The 22,683-nt window shown below is 43.8% G+C and overlaps 1 protein-coding gene across 2 annotated transcripts in view; it reads right to left on the bottom strand.

Moving 5' to 3' along the window:
* The window catches only part of Ankrd44 (ankyrin repeat domain 44), a 299,425-nt gene that overhangs the window by 187,741 nt on the left and 89,001 nt on the right, over nt 1-22,683 (bottom strand). For both annotated transcript variants that reach the window (XM_052193557.1, XM_052193558.1), the window contains exon 2: nt 10,950-11,033. In XM_052193557.1, coding sequence (XP_052049517.1) covers nt 10,950-11,033 — 84 coding nt within the window. The remainder of the gene's footprint in view (nt 1-10,949; nt 11,034-22,683) is intronic.

Here is a 22,683-nt window from a genome sequence, read left to right as displayed (position 1 = left end):
GGCCCACCCTCATGGCCATGTTTTCATGTCTGACCCACCCCATGGCATCTATTTTTTTCTTCCCTTGTGGTCCTCCTCCAATCCCAAGCCCCAGGGACTGAAACGCCTCTCTTCTGCTCAGCTATAGGCTGTTGGCATCTTTATTCAACCAACAGTTTTAAATTAAAGAGCAAGGTCACATAGCATTACTTGGTGTACATGTGGACTCTCTCATTCCTGAAGGCAACCAGGCCAGTATTTAGTATTGCAATACTTAGCCACAGACCAGGTGTTAACAGGGTAAGCCAACAAGAAGCACTGTTACAAAAGTCAGGCCTATGAGCTAGAGGGAAACATGCCACCTGTACCACTGAGCTCAAGACACACTACAATGTCACTCTATTACCTTACAAAGAAAGGAATATAGGCCTTATAGTAATGCATTTCTATATGCTTGACAAAGGATATAGACATACAGTTTCCTCAAATCTTTTCAGATAGTGTAATTTGACTGAGAAGGTATGTAAGGAAGCGTGTGGGTTGTTGGTGCTAATGTCTTCTCTATAAGAGGCACTCAATATATATGCGATGAATGGTTGAATATATACAGTTACCCAATAATGCTATTATATAGATGAGTCTCTTGTACTCAGAGACAATTCTTAAATCACAACAGGCTTTCACATACTATGGCAGAATGTTGGTTTCACCCAACATTTCTCTTTCTTCCATCAAAGAAATCCTAACTTTTAGCTAAGCACCTGACCGTGTGATATGGGTCACATGGACAATATACAATTACCAATTGTCTTTTCATTAGGAGCATCTTAAAGAGAAAGGGTGTGCCTTTCTTCCACTTGCCTCCTTCATAACAGCTAGCATTCAGATGTGGTGGCTTGTGCTCAATGGCCATTCTAGGTAGAAAGATGGAAAATACCTTCCAAAGATGACAGCTTGAGGCAGGCGGATTTCTGAGTTCGAGGCCAGCCTGGTCTACAAAGTGAGTTCCAGGGCAGCCAAGGCTACACAGAGAAACCCTGTCTCAGAAAAAAAAAAAAAGAAAGAAAGAAAAGAAAGAAAGAAACAAACAAACAAACAAACAAAAGTCTGGAACATGACACAAGGGACTACCATGACAGCCTCCCAGGACAGCCTCCCAGGACAAGCTTCGCATGGGAAATAAACTCATTACTACTAAATTCTATTCATTTCTTTTTAACTAAAACCTACTATTTTGAACAACCATAGCTACTACCTTATTCACAGACATCACCTCATCTCTCTGACCCTAACTTTAGGAAACACTTATTATTGATCCCATTTTATAGACCTGAAGCCAGAAGAAGAAAATTGGCTTGCTCAGGGACACCCAGAGCTCAAGATTTCTCCCTCTGCCCCAAGCCCAGGGTCTTTTTTCTGTATCTAGAGTTGCATTTTGGTGTGAATGACAGGATTAGTTACCAGTTAATATAATTATTTACCAATAAATAAAACATATTAGTATATCCCTTTCCCTCTTGGTTGCCAGGGAATGAGTAGGTCTCTTCTGATACACCCTTTCCCCATGATGCGGTGGGACTGTAGAATGGACCCTTGAAACCATGAGCTAAGTGCACCCTGTTTCCTTAGGCTGTTTTTCTCAGCAGCAGTAGGTTAGCTAGCATACTGTGCATAATGGACTAGGAAATAACAAGAAGAGTTTTCAAGACAGAAACTAACAGTGAAGAAAGCATCGTGTGTTAAAGTCACAGATATTCCAGAAAACACAAATACTGTCCTAGACAGTCCCTCAAGCAGGAAGTGGCAACTGACTTGATTTAACCAGCTATGCAACTTCCTGTCAATAAATATATCACTACCAGGCTCTTGTATTCTGATTACATAAAATATGCTCAGTCTCTCTCTCTCTCTCTCTCTCTCTCTCTCTCTCTCTCTCTCTCTCTCTCTCTCTCTCTCTCTCTCTCTCATTAGTAACCAAAGCTGTAATAATAACATATCAGACAAGAGTTGGGAGGCCCTCAGATGTCAGCATTGTGCACTCATTCAACATTAGACACGCCTAGCTGGACCAGCACAGCTGGAACAACCAATAGCTACAAATAAACCTTCAACCTTTTAATGTAATCATCATCTTAAGGATAATCTGAGTGTGTTGCAATCTCTGCCAAAAGCAGTTTGAAAATGAGTTGTCATTGTCTCACAAAACCTCTTACATCTCTCTCCAAGAGTGTCCTCACTGTGGATGGTATCTGTCAATGGACGGTCATGGATTAGGGAAGGCCCACGTAGCCCTGCCCCTCTCTGCTAAACTTTTGGCTCCTGGAGGAAAGATAGATATTGTTTCCTATAATGTACCTACTGACAGAATCATCATGCTACAATGGATAGTTCCAACCCATGATCACACGGATGCCTGGTTAAACTCTGTGGGTCCAAAGGAAAGAAAAGGTATGAATGTGGGATACAGACTTGAAGGGAGGTAACGGGTATGAGGGAGGTAAGAGAAGAGAGAAGGAACAAGTGGAGTGTGAGAATGAGTGTGAGTGTGTATGTGTGTGTGTGTGTGTGTGTGTGTGAGAGAGAGAGAGAGAGAGAGAGAAGAGAGAGAGACAGAGAGAGACAGAGAGACAGAGAGAGACAGAGACACAGAGGAGAGAGGGTGTGTGTGTGTGTGTGTGTGTGTGTGTGTGTGTGTGTGTATGTGTGTGTGTGTGAGGGGGAGAGCATGTGAGAGAATGTGTATGTGTGTATGTGAGAGAGGGAAAGAGGGAGAGGGAGAGAGTGTGTGTATGTGTGTTAGAGTGTGTGGGTGTGAGTATGTGTATATGTGTGTGTGTGAGAGAGAAGGAGTGTGTGTGTGAGAGAGAGCTTGTTTAAAAAATAAATTTAATAAAAAGGTTTTTGCTAAAAAAAAAAATCAAGAACTTACTAACTAAACAGTCACGAGAAGAGAGAAAATACATCATCCATGCAGAAAACAAGAGGCATCAGAAAATGCTGACTTTTTACCCTAAACCAAATGAATTATTTTCCCATCATTTACAACATAAAATGTTGTTCATGTACTGAAGTTAGACAGAAACTAGACTCCACAATATTGCCATTTAGAGTCTCACCCACACCTAACTACAGTCTTCAATCTGAAAATGGGGTTCACCCTGAAAATAGGGGACACTGTGACAAGAGAAAAGAACAGTCCACCACTCAGGCCCAGAAGAAGAGTCCTTGTGTGAATCACTGTGGGTCTCAAGTATGCCCCCAAACACAATCTACTTATTACACAACCTGAACTTATTTGCAGTCAGTGAATTGAAAAACCAAGCCTTTATACTGAAAAAGAACAATTGCAGATCCTGTTTTATTGGCTTGTGCATGTGTATTGATATAGGCTTATCTGTTTTGCAATTTATCAGCATAAAAGTCAATACAACAGCTTTGGGAGACAGATAGGCAGATTGTAAATGCTGGGCACACTTGAAGAACACAGACATTGCTGTCCCCAGATCAACAGTATTCAGCATGAAGGGCACAGCAACTACACTGCATACACAGTGACCAAGGGAGCCCTAAGACCTGCCTACCTGCCCTGTCATCCACAGTTAGCAAACGGCCTCAGGCTGGGCTTGGCCCACACAAGCAGTAGCTTCTTTGGTATGAACAATGTTGGAACCAACATTTAATACATAAGAAATTTCTTGTATTTTTCTCTTAAAATCCTTTAAGAGATTTTAAAGTCCAGCCATACTACACCCCCATCACTACACAGCACTGAAAATGGCTAAGCAACTCATCACCCTCACTGACGGTGCCCTACATCACCAATGGAGCTGAGTTTGCCACCGTGCCTGCAGCATCTTTATTCCTGCAGCTTCTCATTTAGTCTAATTTGTAGGGTGTCCAAGATGCAACCAGCACCACATCTCAGAGTTTCAGTCCTAAATCAAGTCATTTACTAAAAAGGGAGAAGACGGTACAATGTAAGTGGGAAAATCCAGAAGCACGGGAAGCCATGCTACAGAGTCCATAGAATCTATATTCCAAGTTTGGGGAGGTCAACATGGGAGAATCAGGCCGGGGAAACCTGAAAGAATGTGGCAAAGTGATCATCCTAAATTCCTTGGGTAGAGACTAAATGATTTGGCCCTCATAAAGTGGTTAAATTTTATTTTACGTGTTTAAGTATTTTGTCTGCATGTGTGGCTGTGCACCATGTATGTACCTGGTACCAGTGGAAACCAGAAGAGAGCATCAGATACCTCTGGGAATGGAGTTCAGACAGTTGTGAGCTGCCATGTGGTTGCTGGAGATAGAACCTGGGTCCTCTGGAAGAGCAGTCAGTGCTCTTAACTGCTGAGCCATCTCTTCAGGTTGCTCATGAGTGGAATTAAAAATTCATTCTATTTTTTAAAGAACTTGTAATTTGCTGTAACAGAAACCCAGATAAATTACAAGCTCACCACTCTCATTTGTCTTGTTCTTTAAAAAGCTTATTCTTGTAAAACATCAGTTTCTTTTTCTCTCATTTGCATCTTGAGATTAACAATCCTCCACCACCTAAATTATTTTCTGTAGTCAAACATGGTAACATTAATAATTTCTTCCCCTTTGCTTGCTATAAGTTCTTCATTCTAACTTAAGATATATTCTATTAAAAAAAAAAGATGTATTCTATTACAATCACATATAAGCCCCTCCTATCACAGAACAGAGAAATTAAGCAAAATGCATGTGTACATGGGTCAAATTTTGTTGCAAATTATAAAATATATATTACATGAATAACAGATTTGTTTTTGGACAACTCAACTACTTGAAACTACTAATTAGTATGTATTGAGCATTAAATGATATTGAAGAATATTTGCTAATTTTATTTGCTATAATAACAAGCAGCGTGCGCACATGTGTGTGTGTGTGTGTGTGTGTGTGTGTGTATGAATATGTTTCTGTTAATGGTTCTTTTTAATGGAAAATGAACACCTCGAATTTGGTGTCACATAGGAGCAACAAATCTTTAAAGTTGGAAGTTGGAAGACAAGGCTCTCTAAACCTACTTCAGGCTGAGAAGGAAGTTACAATTTACATGCTGACTCCAACCTAACAGTATCTCTGTCACTAAAACAAGAAGAAATGACAGCCCCATGAATTACTACTGCTATCCAAGAGCAGAAGGCAGGGGGCAGGGCAATCTGAGCCACCAGCAGGCATCGTCTTTGGGAACGCTGTCTAATGGCCTTCCGGGATCTCTTCTGTGAAGATACTCATTACCTCTTTAGACAGCCCCGTGTACTAGTTCTTACCTTTGGAGCTGAAATCTTTTTGCTGTGGCTTACAACAACCTGGCACGATGCCAGTGTAGTTCCAGTTTAATATGACAATGTTCACTTGAGCTGTGTGCGATGGTTTCCTGTCCTAAGTCTACAGCATCACCATTCCCTCACTGACTTCCCATCCTCGCCACGCACATAGACAGGCACCAGTTTGTCTCTGTCCTGGTCACTGTGTGGCACAGTAAGACCATCTTCATGGTGTAGGGTTGCTGTAAAGTGATCCTGGAGTTCCAAGTCTGATTCTGGAGTCTCTAAAGTCAGGGACTTTGAGGTTGTAAACTGAGATGTTGTTCTCCATCTTAAGCTCAGTGTGGTTATTCCAGTGGAAGATCCCATAATGTCCTCAGTGATCACCCGTATCTAGGTCAGTTTACATGAATATCTTAGTGTATACAACAGCAATCCCACATTTCTAGACTCTGATACACCACTCATGATAGAAGCCAAAAGAAGGATCCAGAGCGATCATCCTGACATGTCGCAGGTTCCTCAACTCAGTCTACACGCTCTCAGCCTTCCAAACAGATCATCCATTTTCCAGCTGCACCCTGGGGACCCCTCACTCGGTCAGCGGCTTCCACTGGTTCAGAGATCTGCCCTCTTTGGGAACTAAAACACAGATGACAACAAGGTGGCTCAACATCAGAAATAAGTGAGGCTGACTGACTCTCAGTGTGTTGCAAGGGCTGCTGGGTGATTGAGCAGTGAGAATGAATGTGAACACAGCCACGTCATTGTGCACCCTGTCTCTTGAACCTATGACACAGGCACAATTAAATGACTCAGAAAGAAGACTGAAGTGATCAGGAACACAGAAAAAACTGTGGGAGTTGAGAGAACTCCCTTTTCTGGGTCAGGAGGAGGTAATAAAGAAGGAAGGAAGGAAGAATTAGGAAAACTACTGGAGACATTAGTAGAAATGGAAGGGAAGGTGAGGCTGGAACATAGAGAAGTCAACCCAGGAGGAGAAAAGCACATAACTGGGCAGCTCAATATAGACAAAGTGTAGGGTCCATGAACAGTAGGGATAGGAATCAAGTTTGGAGAAGCACAGAGAGGCCAATCCAAACAGAATTGCTTTCTCTGCCAGGATCAACTAACCAAAGGGTCGTTTGCAGTAAAGCAGTCATGGGCCATCAAAAGAAATGAAAATCAAGGTGAGAATGTCAGAAAAGAAAAATTAAGGCAACAGGGCATACACCAAGAGGAAAGCACGTGCCCCAGTCCCAGTCCCCAGCACAATGAATCACTGGGGTCAGCTAGGAAAGCAGAGGGTGAAAAGGAAAGGTAGACAGTATCACCTTCCGGGTCACAGGTGTCGCCTCCATACTATTCCTTCCTTGGAATCTGACATCAGCTCCACCTGCTTCCTAAACTGCTGAGTTCCAAGCCCTGGGTGTCCTCCCTCCTCGAAGCCTTTGTCAAGCGCACGTCCTCTAGACCTCTGCTTCTTAACCATTGGGTCATGACCCAGCTGAATGTCGGGTCATGGAAAATTGGCAATCACAAGTGTCTGAACATGGAATGATCAAATTTCAGTTCAAAATCAAACACATCAAGAAGCCATGGTGTTTCTATCCAGCTGGCCCATGCTGTTCTTCAGGACTTCGCCATGCCGGAGTGAACGAAGACAGTGCTCGACACTGCATGTGCCATCAGGCCACACCCCAACAAACATTTCCTGCACCACTCAGCTTGGTTCAAGACTGCTGTATGTTACAATTAGCATGTTTACTGCACAAAGGTTTGCTTCATTTAGAAATTTTGTGATTTAATGGTGGAAAATAAATAATTTTATTATTTCCTACTATCATTCCTTAGCATGTATATATCTAATTAGTTTTATCTTTGAGTTTCATTGCATTGGAATACTTTATTTTAAAAATTGTTCTTTAAGAACATGGGAGATGGCTCAGCTGGTAGATATCACTTGCCTGGTAAGCATGAAGACCTGAGTCCAATCACCAGAACCCCCCCAAAAAAGTGAGGTGTCCAGACCTGCATACAAACCCATGCACACACACACAGAAAGGTACACACAGAATTGTTATTTGAACTGATGGCTTGAATTTCATAAGAGAAATTGTTCAATTTGGATTATAATGGCAGTTCCAACAATTATTTGAAAAGGTCCTAAACATATACATGCCACTTTATTCTAATCATCTATACAAAGAGGCATTCACGGCATTAACAATAATAAAAACTAAAAGACATGGAAGATACTCTACCCTGTGGCATCAACTATTCATCCGAGATTCAATTCTTTATGTAAAAATTTTAAAGCCCATCATGAGGCTGGGCAGATGCCTTAGAGGTTAAAGCATTCACTGCCCTTGCAGAGGGCCCATGATTCATTCCTAGCAGGCACCTTGATCGCCTAAGTCACCTGTAGGTGCAGCTACAGAAGAATCCAATGCCACAGGCCTCTGCGGGCACCTGCACATACCTACCCACACAGACACACACACATAATTCAAAATATAAAAGCTTTAGAAATACAACAATCTCATCAATATACAAATTTGCCTTAATAAAAGTATATATACCAAAAGTATATATAGCAAAAAGGAATTGTTTTAAAAGAAATTTATTGCCAGTAAATGTTTGGTTTTTATCAAACCTGTTTTATATGCCTTTATTCCCAAGCTTACATAAAAATTTCTTGCACAAAATGTGTTACAAGTGGTAAACAATTAAGAAGCCTGACCTACACTGGCAGTGAGAGATTGGTTCAACACGGCCTCCAGGCCTGTGCGAGTGGGACTCAAGATCTTTACACACATGGCAGGGGGAGGGGGGAGGACGGGAGTCTTGGGAACTGTGAGTGGACCAAAAAGAGCAATGAGCTTCCAAACTGTGAACACTTCGCCTGAGGACCTCAGGCCCTGCCTCTCCACCGATGCACTAGTCAGGCCCGTTCCGGCCGCATATCCCCACAGATACAGGGTGACTCCCGCTTTAGCCTCCCTTAGCCTCACGAGCTTATTATCACCCTGCAGACTGGCCTCCAGCATGTCCTGGATTTTTCCTTTCAAGATGCACCAGAGAGTGATTTCTCATTTATTGCCTTCACTTTGTGAGCTCCAGAGTGGAGCCGACTGTCTTGCCACTGTCGTGCCCCTAACGCTTAGCACAGAGTTGTGACTCAGTGAATGACTGAAGTGTGAAAAAGATGGCCAAAACTTAGTGGAATCACTAAGGAACTCCCTGCAAGCCTGTAAAACCAAAGTCGGTTGTGCCCGGCTTTCCAGGGGTGCGGCAGCACTAATAGCCCTCCCCCTGGAGTTAGGTGTGGCTATGTGACAGGTCACCAAAATGGAGGATGAACACAGGGGATATACACGCTCCACACTGACCCAGGAAAACCTTCCCACACTTTCCCTACAGGTTTATTGTTCTTTCTTTGGCCAGAATGTAGAAGACCCTTACGGTGACCCTAGAAAACCTCACAATCATATCTCAGACCCCACATAAAAAGGGGACACTCTTCTCATGTGTTGCTGAGAGAACTAAGCTCCGATTTCAAACATTCATTAGTCATCTATGTGTTACAGAGCTAAGCCCAGCTAACCAATCAGCAACGGATTGTTACTTTTCCAAAAAAGAAACAAAGGCCATTCCAAGGTCAGTACAATTTCCCCAAGATGTAGATGATTAAAAGTTCTGTTTGTTTGTGACTATTAGGAAAAGGTAGTAACCTCGCCTTAGGCTTGCCAGGGCTTGGCCCACAGCCACCAAATAGTCTGGGCAAATTCCTGTGATGTCAAAACTCTTGACAGAGAACTTGCTTCATAGCCTCCTGGTCACACCCCACAGGTCCTGGACCAGTGCCCAGCTGCCTCTGCAAGTCCTCTGACCCTGACTTCATCCTGGCTTACCTTGCAAAAATGCATCTCAAAACATTGCCCTGTTGTTCTTACTGCCAGTTGAGGAGAAGCTGCCAAAAAGCTTTTCAGAAAGCCACACCAATCTGGACAGCCTCTGAACAAAAGCTACTCCAAAGGACCTGTCTTGGAAGGGAGCCACCCGCCAGCAGACCTGAGAGAGATACCTCCTCAGAGGCGAGTTATCACCCCAGGGCAAAGATCTGCTTACACCGAAAGATGTACTTGATTCGCCCTGTCTTTTCGGCTGAACACTAAACTGTTAGTTTCTCTTAGGGAGGACTCCTCTCCCCAAGGGACCTGCGTACTTTGATAATCAAATTGTGTTAAGCGAATTAGCAGCATGTCCTGCACCTAATCGCTTGTCCAACCTAACTCTAAGAAACTATCAGAAGGGTCACTTCTTGGCCAATGCTTGTGACCTTTGGTGCAGGTGACTGATCTGTTTGGAAACTTTCCAGATATGATATATGTGTAGATCTTTTGATGGATGTGCCAAAGGTCCTTTTAGGAACTCAGTGAAATACCTTGACCCTTTTCTCAGGAAAATATGCAAGATGCTCAAGCACACAAGAGATTTCAACAACTTCAAAGAGGGTAGGAGTAACCACTGCCGAGTTCAAAGGTTCATCCAGGGTCATGGACTCCCTAAGGCAAGAACCAGCAGACTTTTCCTATAAAGGGCAGAGTGTGAATGGGTTTGGCTCAGTCCAGCACCACCCCTCATGCCCCACCCCCCACCCCCCCACCCACCCCCACCCTCTACCTCGCCGCCCCCGGGCTTAGCAAGTCAGTGTGAGCAAGATGAACGGCCACACTCCAACAAAACTGCAGCTGGACACATGTTTCAACTTCCTATCGATCATGCGTGTCAAAAACTGTTATTCTCCTCATCTTTCTTCAATCATTGAATCATTCATATCTGGTGGTCCACAGACATAGGGTGCCAAACTTCACTAGAGCCAAGGAACATCACATCAAGAAAGAAAAATAGTACGGCTTCACTATCGTTGACTTCTCAATAGGCACAACATCCTTTCTTTGTGGATGCACACAGCAAGCCATGGGAGTGGTGGCAGTCAGTCTGACACTGTCACCAGGAGACATTACAGCCATGAAAAGGGTAGTGGCAGGTCACTCAAAACTCAATGCTGGGCATTCTTTATATTGTGCTCACTGCCAGATCTGTCGCTGGATCTTAATGAGTATACAGACAGACTATAAAGTGGGGTTTTTTTCCCTCATTCTAGTTTCAACTAGTTTTTGCTTTTTCTGTGATGAATGAGTGTGATTGACAGGGAAAGTATAAGACCCTAAGTGAAACTCCACGACATCAGAATGGCATTCTAACTGTATAAACATTCACAGAGATAGAGTTTGGGGCCAGAGAAGTGCTTACCTGGTGTCTTGAAATACTGAGTGATGTTTTAATTTATGAGTTGATTGGAATAAGGTTGATTTTTGTAAGCATACAGATTGCCATATCCTAAATTTGATTGTTTAGGCAAGCATTCTCCCCTGGAGTGACATCTTCAGCCTCTTGATCTTTAATTTTTTTTTTTTTTTACAACTCTATTTCAACTTAATTGATTTAGTCTAACCCTAGAGTTTCACTCCATGGGTTTTTTGAAACAATAGTCTAAAAAGCAGCACGGAACTCTCACAATATTCTATGGGGGTCCACATTACAGAAAATGTCAAGAGGCCTCGCCTGCCCCAGAAGAGGACCTATACAACAACCACAGCCTCTCACCAGTGCGTTCACGTCTTCAGTCTTATGGACGAGCATGCGAATCTCCTCTGGGTCGCCACTGAAGATGGCCTGGACCAGCGGTGGCTGCAAAACCAAGAAACCGAGCATTAGGACCGTTCCTCATATATACACCTGCATTCACATGGATAGCAAGGAGGATATTTGCTCCAAGTTTATTCAGGAATTATCAATGATCAAGCAGAAATAAATAAGACTCCAGCCTAGACTCACAAAGTGTCTGAGATAAACCTTAAAGACCCTGTCAAAAATATGACCAAACACAAGGTTTCTATATTCAGACCCTATTAAGTAAGGACTAAACCTTGCCACCACCAACTCAAATGTTGAAGTCGCTGCAGACTATGCTTTTGAGAACATTTGAAGGTTCTAGCAGGGCATCACAGATGCTCCTGTACCCTGACAGAAGACTGTCCCTCTACTCAGGGAAGGGCATCCTCTTCGAAGCAAATGCACAGCTTGGGAGGGATACAGATTTCCCTCACATCCGAGACAAGCCCTTTGTGGAGGACATCATGACCTAAACACTTGTGGATCAATCTTCAAAATACCTTACAATTGTTCCCAAATGCTTCTGTAGCTTTAACCGGTGGGCACTGATGTCTTACAATGATTACATAACTACTGGTTTAAAATAAGATATAACAAGGGCTGATTAGAGAATGGGGGTGATGGGGAGCAGGGAAGAACCCACTACATAGTAGAAGGAATTATAAAACGTGACCCAGCTGCAAGGGCAGTGAGCTCTGTGGGGTAAGAGGAAGGAAGGCACCTCAGTAAAGGAACAAGAGAAGGAAGGAAGGAAGGAAGGAAGGAAGGAAGGAAGGAAGGAAGGAAGGGAGGGAGGGAGGGAGGGAGGGAGGGAGGGAGGGAGGGAGGGAGGGAAGGAAGAAAGGAAGGAAGGAAGGAAGGAAGGAAGGAAGGAAGGAAGGAAGGAAGGGAGGAAGGGAGGAAGGGAGGAAGGAAGGCACCTTAATGACTGAGTGTGGGTTTCCAGATGGAGCGCAAAGGTCATTCCATTCTAAAGAGAAGGTGTGCATGGGTGGATGTACAGAGAACCGGCCGGAAGCCATCCCTGGAGGGAAGGATAACTGTGGGAAAGTGCTGGGTTCAGGGGCTGACGCTAGACTTGTCCCTCATGGTGAAGGAGCCTCTTCACAGCCAGCTCCACCATTTCCCAGCTTCCCGTTGAGACCATTTCCCTCATGAAGTCTGAGTCAAAGCCTGGCCATCACTGCCCATCCCCCTCATTGGATGATTATTGATAGGACCAAATGGCATAGCGAGAAAACTTTATTCAACTCTACTCAAATAATGTTTTTGTTAAAAGATGGTTAATGGTGTCAATATGGAATACCCAGCCTCTTTTTCCCCAAAAAACTTCAAACCTTGGCAAATTTGCTTACAACTTTGATAAATGTTTTAGTCCTAACAGACAGCTGGATGATGGCAGTGCCCCAAGTCTGACTCAGCATAAGAATCATCCGAGATGCTTATTAAAATAAGACCCCTAAGTCTCTTTCCTGAGAATTCTGATTAAGTTCATCTACAGAAGGGGACCGCAAGTGTGGATTCTCGTAAGTCAACACCTAACTCTTTGGAGCTAGAAGCAAACACTAACCTCAAGTGGCTGTACAAAGAGATCCTTCCCATGCCTGCTTTCTTCCTGCTAACCAAGTCCCCAGCAGAACCACACCAATCTTTTCACACTGCTCTGTCTGCTGGGCTTTTAGTAAAATGTTGTTGGGTGAGTTTCTGCCTAAATGAACCTCAATGGAGAAAAAAAAAAAAAACCCAACAGCCAACATATAGAGGCAGCGTCTGGCTGACTGCAGGGTTAAATCAACAGAGGTCGCATGACAGCTGACAGACTCAGAGTCTGAGGTGTGAGGCCAGCGTAGGCATTACCGAACCAATGGTCAGCTACCGAGCAAGAACACGGCGATCCGGGCAGGGCCTCTCACTCGTGAGCACGAGGAATGCAGACACTCTGGAGGATTCATTAAGTCCTCAAGCTCCTCAGGTAAGGCAAGCCTCCCAAGCAATGGCTGGAATGTTCCCAAAGAGAGGCTGCCTGGCACAGCTGCCCTGGAGGGGTGCCAGGGCGGCTTCTAAGTACATGGAGGTGTGTGGAGCTTCCCAAAAGCCCCAGGCCTAGCTCTGCTCAGAGCTGCCTCGTACCACACAGTCAGAGGCAGATTCCCTGGCTTCCACAGGAGCAAGCTGAACCTTTGTATGTCCTCCGATGCTGCTGTCACATATACGCATCCACATACCCACAACCACACATATGTGCACTCTGCACACACCATCTATGCTTGGACACATATGCATAGAGACATGTGTTAATTCACTTACAGATACCTCCCATTCCCTGTGACGTGCCGGTTCTCCACAGCCCATGCCAGACAGATGTGTCTACTGCACTATGCTGTCTGTACAGCTGCGCCCACTGTCTTCACACCTGTGAATCCAAGTGCAACCAACTCCAGAGCAGAGCTTCACGAACGGACACTTTGATTGTATAAAGGCTGCATGTTTGCAGTGACTCTCGGATAGTGTTCTTTTATACTGAGGGGCCCCTCTCTTCCTTTCCTTCACTCTCCCTCCCAAATACAACATAGTCAGAAAACACTCTGGGAGTTCTGTTCATTGGGAATCCAACCTCAGGTAAACATTTACCTGTGTGATTACTCTAATTACAATATTTTCTCCACAAGTGTTGGAGAGTTACCCTCTGCCACCTATTCACCATTATAACAGTCTCAGTTTTTGCCTGTGTGGTGCTAAGCCTTCAAAGGGAAGCTTCCCCTGCACAAGGCTGTGTCTTCAGCCTTGGTGTGCACAGTTCAGCAGGTCTGCTCCAGCCACGGTTTGCCCCACAGAGGTTTCAGGCAGTGGCTGTCAACTTCAGTTCTAAAATAGTAAATGGAAGATCCTAAGAATAAATGTTTTTCTTTTTTACATTATACATCATTCTAAAAAGCATCACACAATGTTGTGCCATCTTGCTCTGTCCTGCCCAGGATGAGAATACACCACCTGCCCATGAGTCTCAAGTGTTACCTCAGCTATCAGATCATCTGTTGCTAGGTTCAAGTGTTCCTCATTTATCAATGTCCCCAAAACATAACAGTAGTGGTGGTGGCCATTTTATTACAGCATAATTGTTGTATTTGATAACTGATTATTACCGTTAGTCTACAAATCAAGCGGTATCATAAAGAGGTACACATACGTGATTAAAGGAAGCATCATACACACTGGGTGTGGTGCAGTCCATGGTTTCAGGCCCTCACAGGATGCTAGGAGTGCATACCCTGCAAATAAGGAGGCACTACAGAATTCTTTTAAAAACTCCAAATACCTTAACACAAATATAGGCAATGTAAGGCTGTGTGGTGCAGGATTTGGAGAACACGCTCTCAAAACAAGAGTCAAAATTGTGAAAATACAGTAACAAGGGAAAGGGAATATTTTTAGAGATGCACCAGTCACCTCAACTTCCATTGCCAGAGTTTTCTTTGCACCTTAGAAGCTGCACCCCACCAATGCTTGCACGGGCCATGTACACTAACACAGTCCCGAGTGACGCAGAAGGCAGCTGGTGCTTCCCACGCTGGCTCCCCAGTGGCATAAGGGGGCACGGGGCAGGGACTTGTCCCCCACTTCCATTCACTCTCATCTTTCCTGGAGGGGAGGACAGCCGCATTCAGAGATGACATTTGACCTATATGGACAGCAGAGCAGAGGACAGGGCTCCTTGTATTTGATGGCCATTGTGAGTTCTGTGGCAAACACAAAAAAAATAAAGACTCCGCAGAAAGCCACTTTTCCTTCTCACAGCCCTTTCATCCTAGTACAGAAGCACTGCTCTTTTTATTCTCAGCCTTGGGAAACAAACAAGGAAGAAAGGAAGGGGGGAGGGAAGCAGGGAGGGAGGAAGGAAGAAACTTCATTAATAAGTAAGACCTCTGAGACAGTATTCTCAAATATGAAGTAGGGTTACAATTCCACTAGGGGGCGCAAGATAGTAATCTGTTATCCTATCAATGTACAGGTGGTATAGATAAGCGGAAGGGAATTAAAGGGCCCACTTTTGCTTTAAGAAAGTTCTTAGAGACACACACACACACAGACAGACACACACACACATGCACGCACGCACACATTCATGCACGCACATACACACACCATGAACACACCAAAAAAAAAAAAAAAAGTTAAAAGAAAGAAAAGCATCAAACTGTACTGTTTAAACCCTACTTTTCTTCTGAGCCGTGAGGTCCCGTTGCTTTGGGAACTAGGAACAGACTATACGGATAAATCTGAGGTTTGAGGGCATCATTTTCATCATCTGAAAACACAACTTAGAGGACAAGGGAATGAGTCAATTGGTAAAGTCGATGCCACACAAGTGCGAGGACCCGAGTTCAGATCTCCAGCACTCACGTAAGACAGGCGCAGTGCTGGAGGTGGGGCACAGAGATGGGAAGACCCACGGGCCCACTGACCAGCCCACCTAGCTCAAGGGAGGAGGTGCACATCCAGGGAGCAACCCTTTCTCAAAAAGTAAGGCAGTGGCCAGTGTTGACGGCAAGCCTTTAATCCCAGCACTCAAGAAGCAGAGGGGGTGGATCTCTCTGAGTTCAAGGCTAACCTGGTCTACATAGTGAGTTCTCAGACTGCCAGGGCTTCATAACAAAATGAACATAATAAGGTGGAGGTGATAAAGGAAATCACTGGGTCGACCTCTGCCCTCCATGGGCACTTGCCTCCACATGTGCAAACATGAGCACATACATGTGCCACACATCAATGCAGAAACCAAACACACAACTCAATCCTCTTCTCAATTCTGTCATCCAATTAAGAGCAAAGACCAGGGCTGGAGAAGGTGTTTCGTTCTGGGTTCAGTCAGAACAGCTGGCAGGGGAACAAAAACAAACTTACAAGCTTGAGTCTGAGGACATAGCTCCTTGGTAGGTTATTTACGTAGCATGCATGAGGGTCTGATCAATAGAACAACAAAACTTCATGTGTGCTATGGAAACCACTAATTAGACTTCTGCTGAACCCACGCGGCCTTCCTGGGGTTAGCTGCAAGCTTTTTCCTATCTAGGCAGACATTGGATGAGAAGCCGGGGAGGGAGGCTCACTGAGACCAGGGCCTAGAGCCAGGGGTGATAAATCCAAACACATCTAGAAGTTGCCTGATCCCTGGGCGCCACATCCCCAGTGTGCTGCGTGTCTTTCTCTGATGAGATAGTGTAGCTAAGGACCTCACATGTAAAGGCGAGCATCTTGTGTTCCGATCAGGAAGGGATGCCGGAATCAATCAATAGCCTAAACATCTGCCTGTACCTGAGCATTCTGGAACCAGTGCGTCAATCACCAAGGCAGGATGGGAGCATGGTATTAGCACCTAATCGCTGACACACCAATAATCTGGCTACATAAAACCACCAGCCTATTTGAGCAACCTGGACCACCTCATTAAGTAACAACTGGTTTTTGTATGGGGCAGAGCTTGCATTTTTGCAAATGGATAATAAAAATTTGTTCAAGTCACTTGGTTTAATGGACAAAACATGCTGGTGTTTTTCACCAGCAGGTCCTACTGTGTGATGTCCAGCAAGGGTGCTGCTGGGTGCTTCCCAACTGTAGATCACCCTTTACCTGGGGAGCTCACCCCTTCACAAAAGGATGATGATCATGAAAATCAAAACTGTCTCCCTAAGTATTGTAAGATCCAGACAGAATACACTCAGTCCTCATAAGCATAATTTTTAATTAGGGAGTGAGGCAGTCAGTGTTTGAAATGTCTGTTAACTGGGTGTGGTGGCTCACACTGGGAAACCTAGTAATTGGGTCATCAGGGGAGGTAGAAGGAGAAGATCATGTGTTTCAGATCCGTGTGGGAAACGGCATGTACCCATCTCTTAATTAATTAATTAGTAAATGCTGGGACTCAGTAAAATGACAATTCAATCATCAGAACCCACATTCATAAAAGAAATAAAAAAAAAAAAAAAAAAAGCAAGGCCTGATGAGGCACCGTTGTCACCGCAGTGCTGGGGTCAGGGGTCAGCCTGCCTCAGCTACTCAGCAAGTTCCAAGTCCCTGTTTTGGGGGTGGGAGGGTGGGGAGGGGGAAGGAGATAGTGCTTTCAGAATGATACCAACATCATCCTCTAGTCTATGCCCACATACACATATATGCATGCATATACATATGCACATACACACATACATACATACATACACACATATACACATGCACACACATACATACATATGCACATACACACATACACATCTATGTACACATACAGACACACACATAAATGTGAACCCACACACACATGAACCACACAGGAAGAAAGGAAGGAAGAAAATGTAGAAAGAGAGAGTTTCTACAGCGCATGTTACAAAATCAGTGTTTAAAAATGTCCAGTTATTTACCAAAAAGAAAAAGAAGATGCATAAAATCCCAAGTTATAGTGAGAATCCCTCTACTGAAATAGAATGAAAAATGAGGTACATTTAATCAGAAACCGGGTAAATTATTACCTAACCATTTCAAAATGGAAACAACACAGGCAGCAGCTCAGCAGTGGGTTCTGAGGACCAATTACCAAGCTGGGGAGCAGTCACAGGCTCTGCTGGCCCTCTGCTCCCTGAGCTCCGCCGCCGCCGCCCCTGCTCTGCTCCTGAAGGACACTCATCTTCCCCAGAGCACAGAAAGCCCAAGAGAACATGAAGTCCAGACATGTCAACTTTGCTACTAGCTACTGAAAGACATGAAAGGAGAGGTTAGGCAAAAAGAAATGATGAAACCGCAGCTCAGTTAAACTGAAACCTGAGGCAATACTGATTTTCCTGACCAATGATTGCTCTTTGACCACAGCAGGGAGACTGCTGCTGTAAAGCTGGCTGACTAGGATTCTCCTAAGCAGGGTCTCCTCATCTATAAGACGGGCTAATAATAGCCATTGTACAGAACACACTCAACAGATTATTAGCCAACCCCACACAAGGCCAGAGGCCTGCTGTTCCCGCCATGAAATCAAAGATCTCTTCTGATCTGAAAGTAAAAAGCTCAAAGTCTTTACAGGTGAGTTTCCTTGTGACCATCCTACAAACTGGATGAATAAAGGATCTTGGAAGATTTCCTTTAAGATTATAGAGAGCTAGTGAGATGACTGAGTGGGTGAAAAGGCTTGCCAGGCAAGCCAGAAGACCTGAATTTGAGTCTGATCCTCGAATCAATGACCAAAGGACTCCCAAAGCTGTCCTCTGATTTCCATACCCATGTATACATTCACACACACAATGCTGATAATGAGAATTTTATTATACATATTTACATATTATACATTTTATTAAAACACTATATATCTCATGTAATATATGATGTAAATAATAGAGCTATACATTATTTTGATACACTACTATTTTTAAGTAAAATAATACAGTTGCAGCACAACCATCAGATTAGGGTCCTAATCCATGCAGCAGCACCTTGGAGGCAGAAGGACTGCGCCTGCAAGGAGAGAGCAGAAATCCAACAGCCTGAACTCATCTTAGCTACACTGGGAAACCTCAAGAATATCACACAGCTCTCCTGTATGAAATCTAACTCACAAAGCCAAATAATAGAAACTACTAACATAAAATACCATCTCTCTTTGATCAAGCTGTGTTACAGTGCACAGATGATTATGAACAAAGAACACTACATGCATGCATGGAAATGGTCTAAGAGGGTCTATTCTTTTATAGACTTAACATACGCTGATTTTTAAGTGTGCTGTCTATTTATGCCTGCTTGATAGAATTGGAGACTGATCTTACTACTGAAGGTTAGCAAACACACGTATAGTGAGGCCTTCTTTGGTGATCTCTTGGTAACAAAGGAAACGACCTCCCTGCTTGGACCTGTGAGGGGTCAAATGGTTTGCCTGCTAATGAGAATTGAGTTGAAAGATTTACATTCTCCTAATTCTACCCAGTCAGAGCCTTCTCTCACATGCCATGTAGACGAGGCATGATATGACATAATAGTTATGATAGCCTAAGACCAATTCAGTTTCAGTTTCCACATACTCCTATCTTGTTTTTACTTTTGTTTTTGCTTGGGGGTATTCATTTGCTTTTTGTGACAAGGTCTTGTCTCAAACATATAACTCAGACTTGTCTAGAACTTATTATGTAACCCAGGATGACCTATAGCTCTCAACAGAACTCCTGCACACCACACCAGTATTATGGGTATGAGCCACTGTGCCCAAATACTAAATACCTAGTAGCCTGCAAAGCACTACCAAATGAAGGATACAGTCTCATGATGCTTGGATAGTCACACTTCATAGTAGCTATATACAGATGTACAGATTTTATTTCTGACAGCACTATTCTTTTTTTGAGGGGATGAGGTGAAACAAGGTTTCTTTGTGTAGCTTTGGACTAGAACTAGTTGTGTAGACAAGGCTCGCCTCAAACTCACAGAGATCTGCCTGCCTCTGCTTCCCGAATGCTGGGATTAAAGGTCTGTGTCCATCACCACCAAACCGGACATGACTATTCTTTCAAAGCTAAGACTGAAACACAAGTCAGAAAACAAAATAGAGGAAGGGAGACTTTTGTAGATATGTGTCATCAGAAAGCTGGAGTGAGGACTATAAGGTGGTCTGTGGGGGACGGGCTAAGAAGAGATCTCTCAGAGTAATCAGGTAGAAGAGTTAAGTGCCTGCCGGGAGAAGCACTGAGACAGCAAAAGACGTTCTAACCTAATCTGTGGACAAACAGGAACTCAGGTCTTGAGCAAGAGAAAGGCATGGGGCTTTCGCAAGCATGTGCTCTGGCCGCAGCGTGTGCACTGGATGAGGAGACACTAGAGTTGGGAGACAGTGGTGAGATGATTGTCACAATCTAAGCCACTCAGGAAGGTGCTTTCTGGTTTTCCTTGTGACAGGTTTGCCAAGTATGACCTACAGGGATGCAGTGGAAACTACAAACACTCTTTTCAACTCTTTAATGCCTGCTCCATTCCTGGAGGCAAGTTTGGCTCAGTTTCTTGGCCACTTTCCTTCCCTCTTTATATATAGCCCAGAGTTCCTGCCCCAAGACACAAATGTTTCCGGGTGAAATCGAGGTCACTTCCTTTAGCTCCGGAACACTCCCATCCCACCCCACACACATACACAGAACCTCTGCAAATGTAAGCTCTGTTTTGTCAGGCTTGACACTTGAGGACTGAACAGAAATCATAACATTTCAAAAACAGACCATATCCACAAAGAGAAAAAGAAGCCAAACAAGACAGACACGCTGTGCCAAGGGCCACATTTTCATCAGGATCTGCTGCCAACTACTCCAATCGCTTTTTTAAAACTGTCTAGTTTCAAATGGCTGGGGATCTAATCTTAACCTTAGCTAAGTCAACTAAATAGTGTTGTGGGGGAGAACTTTTAAAAAGAACGAGGACAAGGGAGATGGCTCCGCAGATAAAGGCTCTTGCCAGGAATCCTGATGCTCTGAGTTCAGCCCCTGAAGCCCACTTGACAGAGGGGGAGAAAACTGCCCTGAGTTCTCTATCCTCTGACCTTCACATATACACCACGGCACACTTGTGCATATGGGTGCATAGGCACGCAAACAAATGTAATTTTTAAAAACCTATCCGAGGGAGGCATAGGCAGGTGGGTTTCTGAGTTCGAGGCCAGCCTGGTCTACAGAGTGAGTTCCAGGACAGCCAGGGCTACACAGAGAAACCCTGTCTCAAAAAAAAACAAACAACAACAACAAAAAAAAAACCAAAAAAACAACAACAACAAAAAAAACCCTATCTGAGTAAGAACACAGTGGACCCAAGAGAATAGCATGTACAGAATAATTAAATGAGCATATTCTTTGTAAAACAAAAAGAACAATGATAAATAATTCTTTAAGTTTCTGTTTTACAAATTTGTCTCGAGGCTTTATTTCCTAACTGTTCTGTTTACATTGTTTTTACAACTATACCTTACAGTGTATCAAATCACATTTCAAATATGGTGATTTAATCATGTTAATCAATACAAGCCATTTCAGTGATCTTTGTGGTGGGGATGGGGGAAACCTTAAAGATGACTTTAAGAGTTATAGAGCACTCAACAAAATGTCTTTGTTCAGAGACGTAAAGCAGTTTTCAATTGTAGGGTATAAAATGTGGCTTTTGTTAATAACTAATACACCTCTCCCTTATCATAAAGAATAATACGTTTTAAATTCCTCCTTTATAAAAAATGTATGCCGTAAAATGACCTATTATCACGGCATGCTTTTCTCCTGGTGGCCACTTAAGCAGTTATCATTTTGGCAGCCTCAGAAGTGAGAAGATGAATAAGGCAATTTGAGTTGCATTAAATACAAGCTCACCATGTAGACACAAAGCCATTCCTTAGGACCAAATCAATCTTGCTGACTGGGAAGGGTGTGGGTTATGGGTACCACCAGTGAATGATGTAGACTGACTTAGCCAAATTAAGGAACTCATGAATCTGGAAAACTCCAAACTGAGCTTGCTGAAATCTATTATAGTCTGAATTCTTTGAAAGTAGTAGCAAGCCAGTTTTTACACAAGCATCCCTTTCCAAAGCTTACTATAAGTTTCTCTAGAGACTTATCCTTCTTGCCTGTGAATTTCTCTTTGATCTCCATGAGTATTTTGTGGAAGGGAGATATGAAGTTCAACTCTCACTATGTCTCCACAAATGGAGGAATAGGGACTGTGCAAACTGCTGTCCATCGCCTTGGTGTCCTGACACTCTCAAACCCATAGCCTGGTTCACCTCTGCCTGCAATGGCTAGAAGATGCTCTGCTACCCACAAAGCCAGAAACATCGCTAAGAACCCAAATCTAAGACTCCTCTCCATGTAGTCTTCTGGGAAGCATCTTCAGCTTCTCTGGCACAAATCAAGGCAAAGGCACTCATTGATGGATGCCTATGGGAAATGATAAGACAGCAGGAAGACAGAGGAGCCTGTGGGGCTGGAAAGCAGTCGTATGGGAAACGGGAACTCTTACAGAAGCAGGCAGGCCTATCTGACTTCCTTTCTAAGACACTGGCCCGGTTCATATTTACTTTATTTCTCTAACTACTACCCAACCCAGCTACTGATAAGGGATGTTTTCTAAACATTACTCAAGCGCATTCAGACAACCATCCTCAGTCCTGGTCCACAATGATTTACTAAGCATAAGAAATTTACCATCCTTGCCTTGAGAGGAGCTCTAACATGTAACAGGAAGCACACAGCACACACAGAGAGAAACTATCTCTGGCCCTCTGAAAGATGCAGCCTTTGAAGTAAGGACTGGAGGTTGGTGAGGGTTTAAAAAGACAGGGTGTCAGTGGAAAGAGAGCGCGCGCCTTCACACTTTGAAAGGTGTGAGCCAACAGAACGAGTAGAAGGAACGGTTTTCTCCATGGAACATGGGTGAATGGATGGAGGGAAAGAAGTCAATGCGGTTAGATCACAGAAGGCCTTTGGTGCATGCCTAATAAGTTTGGATTCTCTCCTTTAGAATTGGAGAACTGTAATCTGTTCTTAGGGGGGCTTAAGAATTGTGTTTTGGGGTCTGGAGAGACATCTCAGTGGGAACAACTGCAGCTCTTGTAGAGGACCCTCATTTGGTTCCCAGCTCCTTCATCAGACAGTTCATAGTTGCC

The sequence above is a fragment of the Apodemus sylvaticus genome, chromosome 9 (assembly GCF_947179515.1).
Source record: "Apodemus sylvaticus chromosome 9, mApoSyl1.1, whole genome shotgun sequence".
NCBI lineage: Eukaryota > Metazoa > Chordata > Mammalia > Rodentia > Muridae > Apodemus > Apodemus sylvaticus.
Note: the sequence above shows the minus strand (reverse complement) of the source record. Positions and strands in the feature narration are given on the sequence as shown.